Source organism: Rhincodon typus, chromosome 13, assembly GCF_021869965.1.
Source record: "Rhincodon typus isolate 14 chromosome 13, sRhiTyp1.1, whole genome shotgun sequence".
Lineage (NCBI taxonomy): Eukaryota > Metazoa > Chordata > Chondrichthyes > Orectolobiformes > Rhincodontidae > Rhincodon > Rhincodon typus.
The window spans coordinates 54887271-54908939 of NC_063344.1; the positions used below are offsets into that span (position 1 = coordinate 54887271).

General features: G+C 40.5%; 1 protein-coding gene across 1 annotated transcript; it reads left to right on the forward strand.

The window, feature by feature from the left end:
- Window positions 1–6029: 6029 nt before the first annotated feature.
- On the forward strand, window positions 6030–19254 carry LOC109911078 (ubl carboxyl-terminal hydrolase 18-like). Its single transcript, XM_020510334.2, has 6 exons — window positions 6030–6125; window positions 6732–6890; window positions 10042–10173; window positions 10894–10955; window positions 15691–15742; window positions 17472–19254. Exons 1-5 carry the CDS (start codon window positions 6030–6032, stop codon window positions 15731–15733), a joined length of 492 nt encoding a protein of 163 aa, XP_020365923.2. The 3' UTR covers window positions 15734–15742; window positions 17472–19254.
- The last annotated feature ends 2415 nt before the right edge of the window (window positions 19255–21669 follow it).

Here is a 21669-nt window from a genome sequence, read left to right on the forward strand (position 1 = left end):
AAATCAAATTAGTGAGACGCGATTTCCCAAGCACAAAGCCGTGTTGAATATCTCTAATCAGTCCTTGCCTTTCCAAATACATGTAAATTCTGTCTCGCAGGATTCCCTCCACAACATGCACAACACTGATGTCAGGCTCAGCAGCCTGGCTTTTCCTTATCACCTTTCTTAAATAGTGGCACCACATTAGTCAACCTCCAGTCTTCCAGCACCTCACCTGCGGCTATCGATGATACAAATATCTCAGCAAAGGGCCCAGCAATCACTTTCATAGCTTCCCACAGTGTTTTAGGGCATGCCTGATCATTTGCCAGGGATTTATCTACCTTTATGCATTTAAAGACGTCCAGCGCCTCCTCCTCTGTAATATAGACATTTTTCAAGATGTCGCTATTTATTTCCCCACCTTCTCTATCTTCCATATTCTTCTCCACAGTAAACACTGATGCAAAATGCTCATTTAGTATCTCCCCATCTCCTACGGTTCCACATGTAGGTAATCTTTAAGGGGCCCTATTCACTCCCCAGTTACCTTTTTGTTGTAAACGTATTTGGAGAATCCCTTTGGATTCTCCTTAACCCTATTTGCCAAAGCTATCTCATGTCCCCTACTTGCCTTCCTGGTTTCCCTCTTAAGTATACTCCTACTGCCTTTATACTCTTCTAGGGATTCACTCGCTTTCTGCTGTCTATACCTGACACATGCTTCCTTCTTATTCTTGACCAAAACCTCAATTTCTCTAGTCATCCAGCATTACCTACACCTACCAGCCTTGCCCTTCATCCTAAGATGAACATACTGTCTCTGCAACTTCCGTTATCTCATTTTTGAAGGCTTCCCGTTTTCCAGGAGTCCCTTTACCTGCAAACATCCACCCCCAATCAATTTCTGAAAGTTCTTGCCTAATACCATCAAAATTAGCCTTCCTCCAATTTAGAAATTTAACTTTTGGGTCCGGCCTATCCTTTTCCATCACTATTTTAAAACTAATAGAATTATGGTCACTGGCCTCAAAGTTCTCCCCCACTGACACCTCAGTCACCTGTCCTGCCTTATTTCCCTGGAGTAGGTCAAGTTTTGCACCTTCTCTAGTTGGTACATCCTCATACTGAATCAGAAAATTTTCTTGTACACTCTTAAAAAATTCCTTTCCATCCAAGTCCTTAACACTACTGTGGTCCCAGTTCATGTTTAGAAAGTTAAAATCCCTACCATAACCACCCCCAGTATTCTTACAAATAACTGATATCTCCTTACAAATTTGTTTCTCAATTTCCTGCTGACTGTTGGGGGCTCTATATTACAATCCCAATAAGGCCATCATCCCTTTCTTATTTCTAAGTTCCACCCAAATAACTTCACTGGACGTATTCCCAGGAATATCCTCCCTAAGTACATCTGTGATGTTATCCCTAATCAAAATGCCACTCCCCCTCCTTTCTTGCCCCCCTTTCTATACTTCCTATAGCATCCATACCCTGGAACATTAAGCTGCCAATCCTGTTCATCCCTGAGCCACATCTCTGTAATTGCTGAATATTCCAGTCCCATGTTCCTAACCATGCCCTGAGTTTACCTGCCTTACCTGTCAGGCCTCTTGCATTGAAATAAATGTAGTTTAATTTATCAGTCCTGCCTCATTCTCCGCTTTGTTCCTCGTTGCATGACTGTTTGACTTGCTCCTTTTCCCAACTGTACCGGTCTCAGACTGATCTCTTTCTTCACTATCCCTCTCCTCAGAATTTCATCCATTTCTCTTCCTCTATCATTAATTCCAATGTGTACAATGACATCCTGCTGGTCCCTCTCCTCTTTGAGAATATTCTGCACCCTCTCCAAGATATCCTTGGAAATTATGCCTCATTTCCATTTTAAATGGACAAACATCTAAATTTAAAGACTTTATTTTTAAACCATGAATCCTAGTTCTCGGGTCTCCCTTAAGAGGAAACATCCTCTCCACATTCACCCTGAAGAGACCTATCTGCTTCTTTTGCTTTTCAGTCAAGTTGTCACTTGCTTTTCTAAGCTCCAGCAGCTACCAACCTAGCCTGTCAAACCTTTCCATATTAGACAATCCACCCATTTCACGTATTAATCTGATAAATCTTCTTTGAACTGTTTCCAATGCACTTACATCCTTCTTTCAATAGGGTGACCAATACTGTGCAAAGTTCTTCAGATCTGGTCTCACCGGTGTTCTGTTTAACTGAAACATAACCTCCTTTTGTATTCAATTCCCTTCACCACAAATTATAACATTTTATTAGCGTTCCTAATAGGTACTGTCTCAATGGGCCAAATGGCCTCTTTCCACACTGTACGGATTCTAATGACAGTACGGTACAGTGACTAGCACTGCTGCCTTACAATGCCAGAGTATTGGGTTCGAATCCATCCTCGGGTGACTGTGTGGAGTTTGCACATTGTCCCCGTGTCTGTGTGAATTTCCTCCCACAATCCAAAGATGTGCAGATTAGGTGGATTAGCCATGCTAAAAAACAAAGTTGCTGCATAGTCTCCAGGGATGTGCAGGTGGATTAGCCATGGGAAATATGGGGATAGGGTGAAGGGATGGGGCTGGTTGGGATGCTCCTTGGAGGTCAGTGCAGACTTGATTGGCCGAATGGCCTCTCTCCACACTTTAGGGATTCTGTGATTCTAACTACTTACTTTACCTGCATAATACCCTTTTGTGATTCATGCAACACGGCATAATTTTCCAAACAGAAGTTTGTGAGTCTTTGCAATTTGTTTCCTGAAAGTGAAATTAAAGAAGAGTCTGTGAATATTTTTAACATGGTAGATTTCTGTATCTCAGAGCATTGCAATCTCTCACCATTTATATAATATGCTTCTTTTTTATTCTTGCTACCAAAATAAACAATTTCATGTTTTCATACGTCATACTCTATTTGTTAAACTTTATTCACTCAATTAATCTATCCATCTTTTTGAACCTCATGAGGTCCTCTTCATTATTTACTTTCCTACCTATCTTTGTGTCTTCCACAAATTTGGAAAACATACTTCCGGACTCTTCATCCAAAATCATTTATAAATTTATGAACAGTTGGGGTCCCAGATCTGATCCCTGTGGCACACCACTCATTAAGCATTACCAAAATAAAAAAGACCCACTTATGCCTATTCTCTGTTTTCTGTTACCCAGCTAATCTCTATTCATGCTAATTTGCTATTCCCAAACATGACATTTTATTTTCTGCAGTAATCCTTGATCTGCCACTTGTAGGTAAAATCCATCCACCAGTTCCCTTTTATCTGCACCACATTTTTTTAAATTCATTCATTGATGGGCTGGGGCATTGCTGGTTAGGCCAGAATTTATTGTCCATTCCTAATAGCCCAGAAGGAAGTTAAGAATGAACCAGATTCCAGTGAATCCAGAGTCAGTGTAGGCCAAACAAGATAAGGATGGTGTGTCCTTCCCTAAAGGACATTACTGAACCAGATGAGTTTTGCCAGAATTGGGATTGAGAAACCTTTAAAAAACCACCAGAGGACAAATAAAAAAGTAATGGCAGGGCAGGGAGGGTAGTTAAAGATGAAATATGAGAGCATGCTAGCTAGTAATACAAAAGAAGATTGCAATTTTTTTTTAACATATATAGAAAATTTAGGAGAGAGGCAAGAGTGGGATCATAGAATCCCTGTAGTGTGGAAGAAGGTCATTCTGTCAAGTGAGTTTACACCGCCCCTCCAAAAAGCATCCCATCCAGACCCAGCCCCCTACTCTATCCCTGTAACCCTGCATTTCCCATGGCTAATCCACCTAGCCTGCACACCCCAACACACTACAGGCAATTTAGCAGTCTACCTAGCAGACTGTGGGAGGAAACGGCAGCACCCAGAGGAAACCCACGTAGACATGTTATAATGTGCAAACTCCACACAGTTGCCTGAGGCTGGAATCAAACCTGGGTCCCTGGTGCAGTTGACAGTGAACTGCTAGAAAGTGAGGCTGGAGAAGTAGTAATGGGGGACAAAGAAATGGCTGATGAACTGAACAAGTATTTTGCAACAGTGTTTGTAGTAGAAGACACCAGCGGCACACCAGAACTTTAAGAGTCAAGAGAGATGAGTATAGTGGCCAGCATTAAGGGAAAGGTGCTGGGGACGCTGAAAGATCTGAAGGTGGATAAATCACCGAGACAAGATGGATTAGGCCCCAGTATTCTGAAGGAGGAGACTGTAGAGGCATTGGTGGTTATGTTTCAGGAATCACTGGAGTCTGGGAATGTCCCAAAGGACTGGAAAAGTGCCAGTGTAACACCTGTGTTTAAGATGGGAAGGAGGCAGAAGATAGCAAATTATAGGCTGTTTAGCCTGAACTTGGTTCATTGATAAGATTTTAGAGTTCATTGTTAAGGATGAGATTGCAGAGTACTTGGAAGTGCATGGTAAAATAGAGGCTTAGTCAGCACGGTTTGGTAATGCAGAGGTCATGCCTGACCCATTTTTTGAAATTCTTTGAGGAGGTAACGAGCAAGTTAGACCAAGGATAGCCAATAGACATGACTTATTTAGATTCCCAGAAGGCTTTTGATAAAGTGCTACACAGGAGGCTGTTAAATAAAGGTAAGAGCCCATGGTGTCAGGACAGGATACTGGCATGGTTAGAGGATTGGTTGATTGACAAAGTGCAGATAGTGGGAATGAAAGGGTCTTTTTCAGGTTGGCAGTCTGACTACTGGAGTTCCACAGGGTTTAGTTTTGGAACCATAACTATTCACGTTATACATTAACAATATGGATGAAGCAACTGAGGGCATTGTTGCTAAGTTTGCTGTTGACACAAAGGTAAGTAGAAAGACAGGTAGTTTTGAGGAGGTGGGAGTCTACATTAAGGACTTGGATGGGCTAGCAGAGCAGGCAAAGAAGTAATAGACAAAATACAATGTGGGAAAGTATGAGGCTATGTACTTTGGTAGGAAAATAGAGCCATGGACTATTTTCTAAATGGGGAATGTCTTCAGAAATCTGAAGCACAAAGTGACTTAAGAGTTCTAGTTCAGGATTATCTTAAGGTTAACATGCAGGTTCAGTGGCAGTTAGGAAAGCAAATGCAACGTTAGCATTAATTTTAAGAGGGCTGGAATACAAGAGCAGGATGTACTGCTGAGGCTGTATAAAGGTGTGCTCAGACTGCGTTTGAAAATATTGTGAGCAGTTTTTGGGTGCCATGTCTAAAGAAGGAATTGCTGGCCACAGAGGGGGCCCAGAGGAGATTTACAAATCTGATCACAAGGGATGATGGGCTTGTCACTTGAGGAGCAGTAGAGGATTCTAGGTCTGTACTTGATGGACTTTAGTAACGTGAGGGGGTATTTCATTGAAACGTGCAGAACACTGAGAGGCCTGGATAGAGTGGACATGAACATGTTTTCACTAGCCAGACAGGCTAGGACCTGAGGGCGCAGCCTCAGTGAGAATGCATGACCCTTTAGAACTGAGATGCGCAATAATTTCTTCAGCCAGAGGGTAATCAATCCATGGAACTCATTTCCACAGAAGGCTATGGAGGCCAAGTCACTGAGTGTATTTCAGACAGTGACAGATAGGTTCTTGATCAAAGGTAGAAGAATGGAGTTGAGAAACATAATTAGCCGTGATCAAATGGCAGAACAGACTTGATGGGCTGAATGGCCTAATTCCGCTATAGTATCTTATGGTCTTAATACCTAGTATCACCAAATCCTCAAACAAGTGTATGGGGTGAAAAAAATACTTTTTTCCCAACAAATAGAGTTTTTGATCTATAATGTTAGATGTTTGTAGGCATAACTACCAAAATGCCCAGTATCATGACTATTGTCAAACTGGCCATGGAATCAGCAGTATCTGGGAATAATTCACTTTGAAGTGTAAACTATGTTTGACAATTTGACAAATTGTCTCCTCTGTCCATAATATGTTTAAAGTTAGATTGCCTTAATGTCCCCATCCAGGATATGTAAACCAGATATTTTTTTCTGGTTTAACATTGAAAACATTTATGTTTAACTAGATGAATTCCCTGAATGGCTTCTTTGAACCACAAAATTTAGATGATGATAACAAATGCTATTGTGACCAATGTGGAGAAAAGACAACAACACAACATGTAAGTACTGACCTAATAAATCTGAATTGAAATATTCATCTATTTATGTCAAACAGTCAATATGGCATTTGCCATTTCTGTATTGAAAAAAGTAATTTTAAAAAAATCATTTTTGGGATGTGAGCATACATCATTTATTTATGGCCATCATTTATTGATGGTCATCATTTATTGCCCATCCCTAACTGCTCAGAGGGCAGCTAAGAGTCAACCATATTGCTCTGGATCTGAAAATACATGTAGACCAGACTGGATAGGGATGGCAGATTTTCTTCCCTAAAAGACATGAGTGAACCAGACAAGTTTTTGTGACAATCCATTGTGATTATATAATCAGCATTAGGCTTGTTTTTTTCATTCACCATTTTTTATTGAAATCCTATTTCACCACCTGCCAAGATGACAATTGAACCCATGTCTCCAGAACGTTAGCCTCGTCCAGTACTATTGCCACTATACCACTACCTTCCCAGTGATGTAGCATACAACTTACAGCTAGACTTGGTGTTTTGTTTGCTTTTTTTTATTTCAGTAATGTTTAGTCTAGTATGAAAATTATCTTAAATGCTTCTTTGCATTATTTGACAATTGTTTTCTCTTCAACAGGGCTACAGAGTGCGTTCTTGGCCACAAATACTATGCCTACAGCTAAAACACTTTGGCTTTGCTGCAAGCTTGAGGAAAGTGGTCAAAAACAATAATTTTATGGAATTTCCAGAAAGCATCAACTCGGAGAATTGCAAAAAAGAATTTCCTAACCTCAAGGTGTGTTTTTATGCATGCAGGCAGTGTGTGAATTTTCCCATTCTCCAGATCACAGTGACTGACCTTCCATTCCTACCTATTCAAATACTGACAAAGGGCTGACTTTTCTCAAGTTGTGAAGCTCTGTAGCTGGGACCACCATCTGGGTCAAACCCAGCACAGGCCATTAGCAGGAGCCTAGGGTGGCATTTTACCAGTTCTGGCCTATTTAAAGGCTGTCACCAGGAATGGCAAGTGAGCAAGAGCAATATCTTACTTGCCAGTGCTGCCAACATAATTAGGGAGCCAGAAACATTGCAGCCTTGACAAATCCACCATTATAGGCCGTCATCATTGCTGCTGCCAAATGAATAATGAAGGACTCACCCTAAAAAACACATTAAGTTTATTTTGAACAGCCAGTCAAGCAGACCCCAGTAATCAGGAGGAAGATCACCTTCAAACTATAGTGATGTAGCCACAGGAGTGGCCATTACCTCTAGAGGGCTCTCTGTTGGATAAGAAGCAACCATAGAAACATAGAAAATAGGAGCAGGAGTAGGCCACAAGGACGTTTGAGCCTACTCATGGCTGATCATCCAACTCAGTACTCTGTTCCTGCTTTCTCCCCATATCCTTTAATGCCTTTAACCCCAATATCTAACTCCTTCTTGAAAACACTCAGCATTTTAGCGTCAACTACTTCCTTAGATAGAGAATTCCACAGGCTCACCACTCTCTGGGTAAAATCAGTTCTCCTCATCTCAGTCCTAAATGGCCTAGCCCATTTCGTAAGACTGTGACCCTGATTCTGCACTCCCTGATCATTGGTAGCATCTTTCTTGTGTTACCCTTTCTAGCCCTGTTAGAATTTGATGGGATTCCATGAGATTCACTTCACTGTTCTAAACTCCAGTGAACATAGTCCTAACTGATCCAATCTCTTTTCATACCTCAGTCCTGCCATCCCAGGAATCAGTCTGGGAAACCTTTGTTACACTCCCTCCATAGCCAAAACATCCTTTCTCAGATAAGGAGACCAAAACTGCACGCAGTACTCCAAGTGTGGTCTCACTAAGGCTACGTATAATTGCAGCAAACATCCCTTCGCTTGTGCTTGAATCTACACGCTATGTGGCCTGACATACCATATGCGTTTTTCATCACCTACTCCACCTGCATGCTTACTTTCAGTGAATGGTGTACAGGATACTAAGGTCGTGTTGCACCTCCCCCTTTCCCATCAATTACGATTCAGGTAATCTGTCTTCCTATTTTTGCTACCAAAGTAGACAAGCTCACATTTATCCACACTATATTTCACTATATAAAAACTGAAAGAACTGCGGGATGCTGTAAATCAGGAACAAAAACAAAGTTGCTGGAAAAGCTCAGCAGGTCTGGCAGCATCTGTGGAGGAAAAAACAGAGTTACCATTTCGGGTCAGTTGACCCTCCCTTAGAACCCTCAGAACCCATTCTGAGGAAGGGTCACTGGATCCGAAATGTTAACTCTGTTTTTTCCTTCACAGATGCTGCTTGTCCTGCTGAGATTTTCCAGCAACTTTGTTTTTGTTCTTATATTTCACTGGACTTCATCTGCTATGCATTCACCCACTCATTCAACTTGTCCAAGTCACACTGAAGCATCTCAGCATCCTCCTCACAGTTCTGCTTTCCACCCAGTTTTGTGCAATCTGCAAATTTGGAGATGTTAAATTTAGTTCCCTCATCTAAATTATTTATATTGTAAATAGTTGGGGTCTAAGTATAATCCCTGCTGTACCCCCACTAGTCACTACCTGCTATTTAAGCCCCATTTATTTCTACTGTTTGTTTCCAGTGTGTCAACCAGTTCTCTATCCATGTCAGTACACTACCCCCAATCCCATGCACTTTAGTTTTACATGCTAATCTTTTATGTGGGACCTTATTAAAACCTTCTGGAAGTCTAAGTAAACTACATCTATTGGTCTTATAAACTCCACATCCTTGAAAAATTCCAGATTTGTCAAGCATGATTTTCCTTTGGTAAATCCATGCTGACTCTGTCTGATTCTGTCACTGTTTTCCATGTGCTCTGCTGGTAATTCTTTTGTAATGGACTCTAGCATTGTATCTACCATCAACGTCAGGCTAACAGTCAATAATTCTGTTTTCTCTATACCTCCTTTTTTTTAAAGTATTAGGGTTACCTTAGCTACCATTCAATATAAAGGAACTGTTCCAGAGTCTATAGAATCTTGAAAGATGATCACCAATGCATCAACTACTTCTGGGGCCATTATCTTTCAGATCCTTCAAGCACACTTGGTTTCTCTGTGCGACCGCATACTACCCTCAAGATGACTGTGGTGGGGAAGAGATTGTTACACAGCTCCAATTCAAAGAAGGCTTGAGGAGTGATACAGTAGTTATTATCAAGGTCCATCCTGAGCAGCTCTGTGACATAGGACTCTGTGCTCATTGGGCTGTTCCCTGTTCCCAAGAAAATCATCGACTGCATCTAGAGAACAATCAACTCAGTGAAAGTCTGCCCAAAAATAATTGGTATTCCAGTGCAAAGAATTGACATCAACAGAATGTCACAGACTGGCACACTCCAAGATCCTGGATTATGTGCTGAGGGACACACTAAAGCTTGGGGCGGCTGCCACCAAGAAGCAGTGGGAAGGCTTTTCTCACCCACTATATTTCTAGGTTATATAAAACCCTGGCCTCATAAATCCACTTCCATTCTGAGTCCCACAAATCTACCATCCTAGTCTTGTTCATCTAAACTAGTGTCCCCTTTCTCCAATGCAATAAATTGAAATTTTTTAGTCATTCATAAATTGCCTGATGCCCTAGTCTCATCATATCTCTACAATCTCTTCCTGCTTTTCTTAATGCTGTTTCTCTGATCTAGCCTTACATATTTTCCCCATGATTGAAGATAAATCCTCAGCCAACTCTTTTGATTGAGTAATTTTGGGAGAGAATTCACTCTTGCCATTTTTGTTCTCCCCAATATTAAAAGGAAACAATTTTTCAACTTTGATTGCTCTTTCTCAACTCCCCTACCCTGAATCAGCATCACTTTTACTTAAGCCTTCTGTAGCTTGGGCCATTTTTTAAATGTTAAATGTGTTATACATCTATTATTATTAAATAATTTGCTTTTCCCATTGCAGAACATCCCACAATACAAACTCATGTCTGTGATTGTTCATAAGGATATTGCATCCCTTGGCCATTATTATGCTTATATAAGGAATGTTCAGGAAATGGAGTGGTACTGTTTCAATGATGAACATGTTACGGGAGTAAGTACTCATATATTTAAGATAAGACCACTTAAACTAAATACCACTCCCATTGTTCAGATCATACAGTTGTTTCTGTTATGGGCTACTTGAGATGGGTTATTTGTAAACTCTGCCTGACTACCTGAAGTACAGTCTGCCAATCTTGCTTATATATTAGGTGGAAGAAAGACATCCCAAGCACAAGTCACACATTATGAGGCAGTTGACTTTTTGATGTTCTATGCAATTTTAGCTAATTAATTTATCTGTGCATCATGATGTAATATACACTGTCAAAATTGCGCTTCCTTGTTCCAAAATATGACTTGGTTTATTCGCGTGATTGATTAAAATGTATTTCCTCTCTTTGCTTGAAATACTTACAATTGAAACCATTTAAAAACTCTGAAAAAATCTTAGGACATAATTAAAATCTCAGATTATACATCAGTTCTGTGAAACGCCCACCCCTCTCCCAAAAATACTGATTTGTGACATTTAAATGAAATCCAAATTTTTAAGTTTTTTTTGTTCAGTTAATAATTACTTTTCTGAAGTTGTTGTCACACACAAATGCATTTTGATCAAAATTGCATTGCGCATGGATTATAGAAGTCAGGATAAACACAAGGTCTCTCAAAAACCTGTGTTATTTAACTAATAATGCTGTTGTACGTGAATTTTCACATTGTATCAGTTCAATTATATAATGAATACTGTTGATCTCTGCTTTGATAGGCAACATGGGAAGATGTTAAAAAGACATTTGGATCCAGCTCCTCACCAGGTCAATTTCAAATGTAAGGTTATTGCAATACATTCCATTAACTTTCCTGAATGTATGAGGTGATTATTGTCAACTTTACTAGTAAAGCTAAAATTCAGGCTTTTTTAAAAGCATTTTTTGCAAACAATGGAATTGGAATGTAGGAAGTAGAAATATTTTTAAGACTGTGCTTTAAAGTCAAATGTATTCACAAGGTGGCTCATTGGTTAGCATCGCTGCCTCACAGCGCTAGGGACTCAGGTTTGATTCCCGCCTCAGATGACTGTCTGTATGGAGTTTGCACATTTTCTCTGTGTCTGCGTGGGTTTCCTCCGAGTGCTCTGGTTTCCTTCCACTGTCCAAAGATGTGCAGGCTAGGTGTTTTGGCCATGCTAAATTGCCCATAGTTTTCAGGGATGTGTAGGTTAGGTGGTTTACAGAGGAAAGGGGTAGAGATGGGTCTGGGCAGGATGCTGTTTGGAGGGTTGGTGTGGACTTGTTGGGCCGAAGGGCCTGTTTCCACACTGTAGGGATTCTGCAAAATTGTTTTCAAACAAAAGCATCAAAACGGAAATGCTCAAAAATGTTTGAATTAGGGTAAATACATACATCATGCAAATATTGCAAATAATAGTGAATACATTGTCGCAACATTTTAGCTTCAAGGATGTATTTCCAAATCTTTACCCACAATATGGTGAGATTGAGGAAGTCACAACAACTAGAAAGTAGTTGAGGTGAATAGTATCAATACATTTAAAGGAAAGCTAGACAAATGTGTGAGGGAGAAGGAAATAGTTGTTAATGATGATAGGTTTCGAAGAGAAAATAAGGACGGAAACTCAAGGGGAGTAGAGAAACATTTGCATGCACTGGTTGAGCTGGGCAGTTTCTATGCCTTGCACTCTAGATCCTTGCGGAAACACCTTTATAAAACATGGGATCCTGCGTACATCCCATCAGAGGTTCACATGCATGTCGAAGATGCTATTTTTGTAGTTTAAGAAATGGGTGCTACAGTGCCAATTCACAAAACTTTTAAACTTATTAGTAACAATTACATAGGACAAGTGGCACAAAATGAAGCCATTCATCTCAACCAGTACATCGTCCTTTCCTGCATAAGAGTTGAAATATACATGGGGTATGCCTGTGCTTTTAATTGATGCTGTCTCTTGTTATGCATCACCTCCTGCAAGCAAGGTGGAACCGTCAGCAAGCATTGTAACTATATTTGACAGGTTGCCTTGGTTAATTTGCTGTCAATGTGTTTAAAGATTTAAACTAGGTGAATGAAGAGGAATTGAGCAATTGCTGAGGATAGTGATGGATTGACCAGACATGCCATTTGACAAAGCACTCATTGACCTTGACCACTTGTGTGAGATCTCGAAATCCCTACCTGCACTTGATAAGGTTCCACATGGTAGGCTCATTCAGAAAGTAAGGTGGCATGGGACTCAGGGAAATTTGGCTGTCTGGATACAAAACTGGCTGTCCAGTAGAAGACAGAGGGTGGTAGTAGATGGAAAGTATTCAGCCTGGAGTTCGGTGACCAGTGGTGTTCCGCAGGGATCTGTTCTGGGACCCCTGCTCTTTGTGATCTTTATAAATGACTTGGATGAGAAAGTGGAAGGGTGGGTTAGTAAGTTTGCCGATGACATGAAGGTTGGTGGAGTTGTGGACAGCGTGGAGGGCTGTTGTAGGTTACAATGGGACATTGACAGGATGCAGAGCTGGGCAAAGAAGTGGCAGCTGGAATTCAACGCAGAAAAGTGTGAAGTGATTTATTTTGGAAGGTCGAATTTGAATGCAGAATACAGGGTTAATGGCAGGATTCTCGGCAGTGTGGAGGAACAGAGGGATCTCTGGGTCCATGTCCATAGATCCCTCAAAGTTGCTACCCAAGTTGATAGGATTGTAAAGAATGTGTGTGGTGTGTTGGCTTTCATTGGCAGGGGAATTGAGTTTAAGAGCCGTGAGGTTATGCTGCAGTTCTATAAAACTCTGGTTCGACCACACTTGAAATATTGTGTTCAGTTCTAGTCACCTCATTACAGGAAAGATGTGGAAGCTTTAGAAAGGGTGCAGAGGAGATTTACCAGGATGCTTCCTGGACTGGAGGGCAGGTCTTATGAGGAAAGGTTGAGGGAGCTAGGGCTTTTCTCACTGGAGCGGAGAAGAATGAGAGGTGACTTGATAGAGGTGTACAAGATAATAAGAGGCATAGATAGAGTGGATAGTCAGAGATTTTTTCCCAGGACGGAAATGACTATTACGAGGGGGCATAATTTTAAGGTGATTGGAGGAAGGTATAGGGGAGATGTCAGAGGTAGGCTCTTTACACAGAGAGTGGTGGGCATGTGGAATGCGCTGCCGACGATGGTAGTGGAGTCAGATACTTTAGAGACTTTTAAGCGACTCTTGGATAGGCACATGGAGGATAATAAAATGTAGGGTATGCAGGGTAGGTTGATCTTGGTAGGATAATAGTCGGCACAACATCGTGGGCCGAAGGGCCTGTACTGTGCTGTAGTGTTCTATGTTCTATGTTCTATATACAGCTCTTGGCATTGGCTTCTGTTGTTCTGTTGACTTCCTTCTACTGAGTGCATATCTGCGGGGCCTTCAGTCACTCTGAGGATACAGGACATCTCTCCCTTATTTTCCACCCCTTTTACCAAGTGTAGCATCATAAAATCTTGGGCATGCTTTCTCTCCATGATCAGCATTGTTGATCACTCCACAAAGTTTTAGTCTATTATATGTATGTAGGTATTTTAAAATTAATCCAAAAAAGTCTGTAATTGTAACTGCTTCTGTAAATATTTAAGAAAGTGTAGCCACTCACATCTACTTTTGAACTTCTTAGAGAAGTAGTTCAGACAAGAGAGCTGCTGCGCTGCTAAGAAGTGCAAGGAAAGAAACACAAAAAAAAGTTTATACTGAATTGACAGATATAGGTGATTTAATGTTTAGAATGCAATTGTCTTGTTGTTAACAGGGGGTTAGATTGGATTTCAATTGTTATCATTTGCTCAGCAATTTAAACCTAATACAAAAGGAAGTTCTAATAGTGAACTAATTTGATGCTTTTTGAAGGTGACAGAAGTAATCCAGAAGTTTAGGATAATTCCCTACAGCTGAAATAATTTACCAATTAACAATATATTGATCTTTTCATTATCTAAGAAATATTACTGAAAATCTCCCTAGTTGATGAAAGTGCTACCAAGGTGCAGAGTGTTGGGGCTCATCTGTGAGTGTCATTACAGGCCAACAAAATTCTAAAGAAGGGGAAGAGAAGGCTCAAATGCAGCAATACATGCAGTGCACCCTTACACAAATGATTTCAATAATAGGCTATATATGAAGTTCAATGTAATACTTCAGGCTAGACATCTGCCAAGTTTGATTTGATTTATTATTGTCATGTGTACCAAGGTACAGTGGAAAATGTTGTCTTACATGCTTTACAGGCAGATCATACTATACAAGTGCACCAGGGTAATAGAACAGAGTGCAGATACATTGTTACGGCTGCTGAAAAGGTGCAGAGAGAGATCAACATTAACATTAAAGAGGTCCATTCGAAAGTCTGATAATAGCGTAGGAAGAAGCCATTCTTGAATCTATTTGTATTTGTATACAAACGTTCATATTTTCTGCCTGACTTAAGAGGGTGGAAGAGAGTACAACTGGGGAGGGAGGGGTCTTTGATTATGTTGGCTGCTTTCCTGATGCAGCGGGAAGTATAGATCAAGTCAATAGATGGAATATTGGTTTGTGTGATGGACTGGGCCTGTTCTTCACTCTCTGTAATTTCTTGCAGTCTTAGGAAGAGCAGTTGCTTTACCACGCTGTGATGCATCCAGATAGGATGCTTTCTGTGGCGCATCTATAAAAATTTGTAGGAGTCTTTATGGACATGCTGAATTTCCTTTACCCCTTAAGAAAGTAGAGGTGTTGCTGTACTTTCTTGACCATAAACGTGACAAGTGAACCGGTACAGATTGTTGGTGATCATTACTCCCAGGAACGTGACACTCCCAGCCATCTCCACCTCAGCTCCATTGATACAGACAGGGTCGTGCCCTCTACTTCACTTCCTGAAGTTAATGACCAGCTCCCTCATTTTGCTGACATCGGTGGAGAGATTGTTGTCTTTACACCATGCTGTTAAGCACTCAATCTCTTTCCTGTATTGTGTCTTGTCATTGTTTGAGATCCGAACTACAACGGTGGTATCATCAGCAAACTTGTAGATGGAGTTGGGGTGGAATTTGGTCACTCAGCCGTGTGTGTGTCTGGAGTATAGTTGGGCTAGATTTTGTCGCCTATCATTGGCCTTGCTATGGATGGCAAAACGAATTTCAATTTGTAATGTTCCAGAACTCCTGGTGCAGTACTAATTATCAGATCAATAGTGCTGCACGGCTTCCCCAGTGTTAATGTCGGCATGGTAGACATCACGTGTGGTGATTTTAGTGCTTAGAAACCAGTCTCCAGCTGTTCTTCGTAACAAATACCCACTTTTCTACTTTTCGTTCATTGCTTTCATCAGCTCGCAGACATAGCATCTCATTGCCAGCTCTGGGCTGCGGTAAAATTGCTAAACTGACCCTCGAGCTTTTCCATACTACTATCAGCAAAATGTCTTGTCTGTACATTGGATCCATAATTAACAGTAGTGCACTGCTTATGGCTGCATGTAAACATATGGAACATGCTATATACTATCATAGTTCAACAATTTTCATTCTGTTTAGGAGTGGAATAGCTTATCTTCTGTTTTACAAAAGGATGGATTGATCGTTTCAGGTTAGTCATCCATAACTTATTGAAATGTTTATAACAAGTTTACAATGTAAATCCTGGTTTCAAAACCATTTTGAAAAGTTACTCACTGAAATTTTTGGTACTTTTTTGCCCGACCTGTGGGTGCAGGCATGGTAATCCAATTGCTATCATCATAGTATAAACAGGCAAAAGTGATCAGTTTCATAGTGTTGCAGAATTGAACATGGAATATCACTTTTGGCACTGGTTTTAACACAACCAACCTGGAGCACAAAACAAGGCAATTTGTAAAATGGGATAACAAGGTGTAGAGCTGGATGAACACAGTAGGCCAAGCAGCATCAGAGGAGCAGGAAAGCTGACGTTTCGGGTCCAGACCTTTCTTCAGAAATGGGGGAGGGGAAGGGGATTCTGAAATAAATAGGGAGAGAGGGGGAGGTGGATAGAAGATGGATAAAGGAGAAGATAGGTGGAGAGGAGACAGACAGGTCAAAGAGGCGGGGTTGAAGCCAGTAAAGGTGAATGTAGTTGGGGAGTTAGGGAGGGGATATGTCGGTCCAGGGAGGACGGACAGGTCAAGGAGGCAGGATGAGGTTAGTGAGTAGGAGATGGGGTTGGGGCTTGAGGTGGGAGGAATGCTTAGGGAAGCGGGGACGAGCTGGGCTGGTTTTGGGATGGGGTCGGGGGAGAGGAGATTTTGAAGCTTGTGAAGTCCACATTGATACCCTTGGGCTGCCGGGTTCCCAAGCAAAATATGAGATGCTGTTCCTGCAGCTTTCGGGTGGCATCATTGTGGCGATGCAGGAGGCCCAGGATGGACATGTCGTCGAAGGAGTGGGAGGGGGAGTTGAAATGGTTCGCGACTGGGAGGTGTAGTTGTTTGTTGCGAGCCGAGCGTAGGTGTTCCGCAAAGCGGTCCCCAAGCCTCCGCTTGGTTTCCCCGATGTAGAGGAGGCCACAGCGAGAACAGCGGATACAGTATACCACATTAGCAGATGTGCATTGTTTTCAAATCTGCCTTATTTCTACGAATAAGTTAAATCGAACCAATTATTATGAGATACTTTCTAAAGAGCATTATAGGTCATTGAATATTAAGTGCCAACTATAAGTGTTTATATCTAAAGTTTGTATCTTTATTACTGTTAATTATTAGTACTTGTTAAATGAGAAAATCCATTGAATGCATTCAGTCAAAGTAATAAAGTTGTATGTAGCCAGGCTTGTAAAACGATCTGGGTTTACATTACACCAATACGTTTTCTGTCTGTGAGCTTGATGCTGGATTTGTGGTCCTTATCAGCAACCACTCTGTTCCTCAGAAGGCCAAAGCCTGTATTGTCACATTGGAGGCATTCTGAATTTCATTATGAATGTCTGCTCTCATTGAGAAGATACTCCCAAGAAACAGGGATTGATCAACATTGTCCGGAGACCTGCCATGATTCGTGACAGGGAATAGTGTTGTGCAGTGGGAGCAGGCTGGTAAAGGACCTTTGTCTTGTGGATGTTGAGCCTAAGGCCCATCTCTTATATACCAACAATCAATGATGTTTCAGAACTCAGCCTCTGTGTGTTCTCATACATGCATAAATAGAAAACAGAAGAAAACTTCCATGGGTGCAAACAAATGCAATTTCTTTATAGGATATCATGTAGCATTTACTTTTATTTCTGCATCCTTACTATCGATTATATTTGCAAATATCAACTAATTGGGACCAATAACTCTCGTTTCCCTTCATTGTAGGAACGCAGACTTTGCTGTCATCCAGCTGGGGATCAACACCCTTCTTCATTCTTCGTTGCATTACTATAACTTTATCATTTTATCTTGGCTTTTCAATAAAATGTATTACCTGCTTGGAGATATTAATATTTTCTAATTAAATCACGAGGACACGGCTGGAAATCAGAAAAATAATCTTCATACTAAATCTGAATGCTAAGTGAATTCAAAACATTTTCCAATTTTGAAACATTGGTTTGTTAAAAATAGTTTTGCATTACCAAAAAGATGGGAAAATGCTACTGAAACCATTAAGAGTAAACTGATTCTCAAATCCTCTTCCAAATATAAATATTGAACTTTGACTCACCCTGAAAAATGTCATACAAATACGAAATTTGCAAGACTTTTACTTACATTTTATAATGAAACTATTCTGTGTTGATTAAAGATTGAGAAACAAACTTATTCCTATCAAAGATATCGAAAATACTTTCAAATATCCATGGCTTGTTAGTTTTCCCCCCTTTTTTAAAAATACCTGAATTAAGTATTAAAATTCTAAACCAGCTTGTAATAAAATGTCTCTAGGAGAGAATCCACCACAGGCTCCAAATGGAATCTGCTGAACCAGAAAAGTCAATTGGCTTCAGTCTTCAGACTTGAGAAGAGTGAGTTCCACTGCTGGCAAGATTCATAGTAAGTCATTCTGGAACGAACTGCTAGAATGGATAGTCATGTTGGACTTGGTTCTGACACCCTGACACATCGGTCAACAATCACTGTTTAATGTAACAGGTAATAAATGGATTTTTGGGTGAAGACTGTCATTTAATAAAAAAATTGAACATGGATTGTCAACACAAAAAGCATTGCTGATTTGTTAGATTATGAGAAGGATTAGCAAAACTGTATGAAAAGTGAATGGATAGATTTTGTATTTTGTGTTGTTATAGGGTGGCTCAGTGGTTAGCATTGCTACCTCACAGCGCCAGGGACCTGGGCTCAATTCCACCCTCTGGCAACTGTCTGTGTCGCACATTCTCTCTTTTTATTGATATGATGGCAACAGCTAGCTCAACCTTACCACCATCCACTGTTGCTAAATTATCAATCTGCTTATTTAACGTCTTGTACTGGATGGGCAGAAATTTCTCTCCTGTTAAATATTGGAAGATTGAAGGCATTGTTTTTGGTCCCTGCTCCAAATTCCATTCCATAACTAATTCTAATTCTGGACCAATTCTATCCCTCTCCCTGAACAGTCTGAATTGAAGTCTGTCTGTTCACATCCTTGATATGCCATTTGACTGTGAGGTGAGTTTCCAACATTATATTCGTGCCATCACTAAGATGGCTTTTTTCAACCTCTGTACTACCACTTGGCCTCGCCTTTGACTCAGTTCACCGGCTGCTGAAGCCTTCATTCATGCCTTTGTCAGCCCTGTTACAACTACTTCTGGTTTGTCTCCCACATTCTATCCTGAGTAAATTTGAGGCTCTGTAACTATATTATCAATACCTTAAAGAGCTGCAAGTCCATTTCCCCTATGCTTGCTGGCCTTCAATGACTCTTGATCAATTGGCATCTTGATTTTAAAATTCTTATCTTTGACTTTGACCTTTCCTAGGTTTATAATTTCCTCCAATCCTGTTCAGATATCTACACTCTGATTCTGTCCGCATATGTGCTCCAACTGAAAATAACTCCATCATTGGTAGCTGTGTCTAGAGTTGTCTAAGCCCCAAACTCTGAACCTCTACTTACACCTTTCTGTCTCAATAACTCCCTTTCCTCCTCCTTAAAGACACTTCTTAATTTTTACTCTCTTTAATCAATTATTTGTTCATCTGACCAAATATCACTTCATGTGGCTCAGTGTCATGGTTTCTTTCATAATGCTCTGGCATCGTGCCTTGGTTTGTTTCATGATGATAAAAGCACTACATAAATATAAATTGCTATTGTAAGATTAAATCTTTCTGAATTTTCTTGATTTGAACCAGATGATGAACTCAAAAACAGAAGTTGCTGGAAAGGCTCAGCAGGTCTGGTAGCATCTGTGAAGAAAAATTGAAATTAATGTTTTGGGTCTGGTGACCCTTCCTCAAAACAGTTTGAGGAAGGATCACCGGTCCTAAAACGTTAGCTCTGATTTTTCTTCACAGATGCTGCCAGACCTGGTGAGTTTTTCCAGCAACTTCTGTTTTTGCTCCAGATTTACAGCATCCGCAGTTGTTTTAGTTTTTATTCAGATGATGGACTCAGTGGGTTGAATGTCTACCTTCTGTACTATAAATAACTCTATTGGGTTAGTTTCCATTTAAGTGAAAGCAAAATACTGAGTGCTGGAAATCCAAACCAAATGCACAGTGCTGGAGAAACACAGCAGTCTGGCAACATCTATGGAGAGAGAAGCAGAGTTAACGCTTTGAGTCTGGTATGACTCTTTTTCAGAACTTCAGTTTCTCTCTCCACAGATGCTGCCAGACCCGCTGACCATCTCCAGCACTTTGTGCTTTAGTTTGAGTTTTTGGGGAATAATATATTTGCCCAAGGCAACAAACTGAAACTTGATCCATTTCTTAACTCTCAACAACTGTATATTTGCTATTGAATGCCAAACTGTCATAATATGTGCCTGTTTGTACTCTGCTGCTGGCACTACCATAAATGTTATCTTGAGTTAATTTAGCAACCTGTCCCAAAAGGGACATGCGTGCAAAAAGACTTTCAGAACATAAATGTTAATTATGGAACAAAGCATGCAGAAGGCTGTAATGGAATTAATGTAATTGATTTTAAAGTTGAAAGAAATACAAAATTTGAATTAAACAGAGTTGGGGGGTGAAAGTGTGATAAATAATCAAGATAAAAATTAACAGTAGCATTGTAAAAATGTTAAACTGAAAATGCCACTGCAGCTCAGGCCATTTTATTACATTCAAATGAAACTTGTAAACGTTACGTATTTTGTTGATTTTACTTCTTTTGCTAATCCTGGTATAATTGTGCACGTTCATACCAATGGATTAAAATGATTTATCGGAATTTGATTTCTGATGGAATGGGTTTACTGGTGATTGGAATATCATTTTGCTGTAGACATAAAATAGTATAATATATTTTCTGGCATTTTCACAGATGACCACTCCTGGTATCTTTTGCTATCTGCCACCTCTACCACTAGTCAAGGATTGTTTGAGATAGTTCATTGCCACCAGTCCTCCTTTGTCTTGGACCTATCTAGTGATTGATGGTAAAGGGTATGCCACTGCAGAGAGCCTACTATTTTCAACTGAGGATGGTGTGTTGCTTGAAGGGGAACTTGCAGATGGCAGTGTTCCTATGTATCTGCTGCCCTTGTCCTTCGAAATGTAGTGGTCATGGGTTTGGAAGATGCTGTTTAAGAAACCTTGGTGAATTTCTGCAGTGCATCTTCTAAATGGTATACACTGGTTTGATTGTTCATTAGGAGGGGATGGGAGGGAATGTTGTGGATATGGTGGCCAGTGAAGCAGACTGCTTTGTCCTGAAACAAAAAACAGAAAATGTTGGAGAAACTCAGCAGGTCTGGCAGCATCTGTGGAGGAGCACTGAGATACTGTTTTCAAGTCCAATGACCCTTCTTCAGAACAGAATGGTTCTGAAAAAGGGTCACTTACCTGAAAACATTAACAGGCTGCCTTCTTGAAGTGTTGCTGCCTCAAGCGGTGGGAGGCAGAAGTGGGCATAATAAAGATGGCAATTTGAAATAATAGACTTTTTCCTATAGCAAAAGCTGTCCATTTGTTTTGGGATTATGTGTTCACTACAGTGCAATAGCACTGTTGCCTTAAGACACCCTAGGATCAGGTCTCATTGCAGATCTTTAGTATAAAAAGCAAAGCTCACCATCCTCACTTGAAAATATATTGTCCTTCCTCCAGTTTTGCTGGATCAAAATCTTGAAACTCTCAGCCCTAACATGACTGTGCACACCTACACCTAATGGACTGTAGTAATTTGAGAAGGCAGCTCACTATCACCTTCTGGAGGGCAATTAGGGATGGACTCTAAAACGAGGCACAGCCAGCAAAACCCACGTCCCATAAATGTCTCAGATGATACATTAATCCACGCTAAATTTGGAACAGCTCAGATAGATATAAATGATACCTTGGCACAATGTTTTAAGCAACATCAAGCCTAGAGTCGACACTTCAAGAAGTACATGCC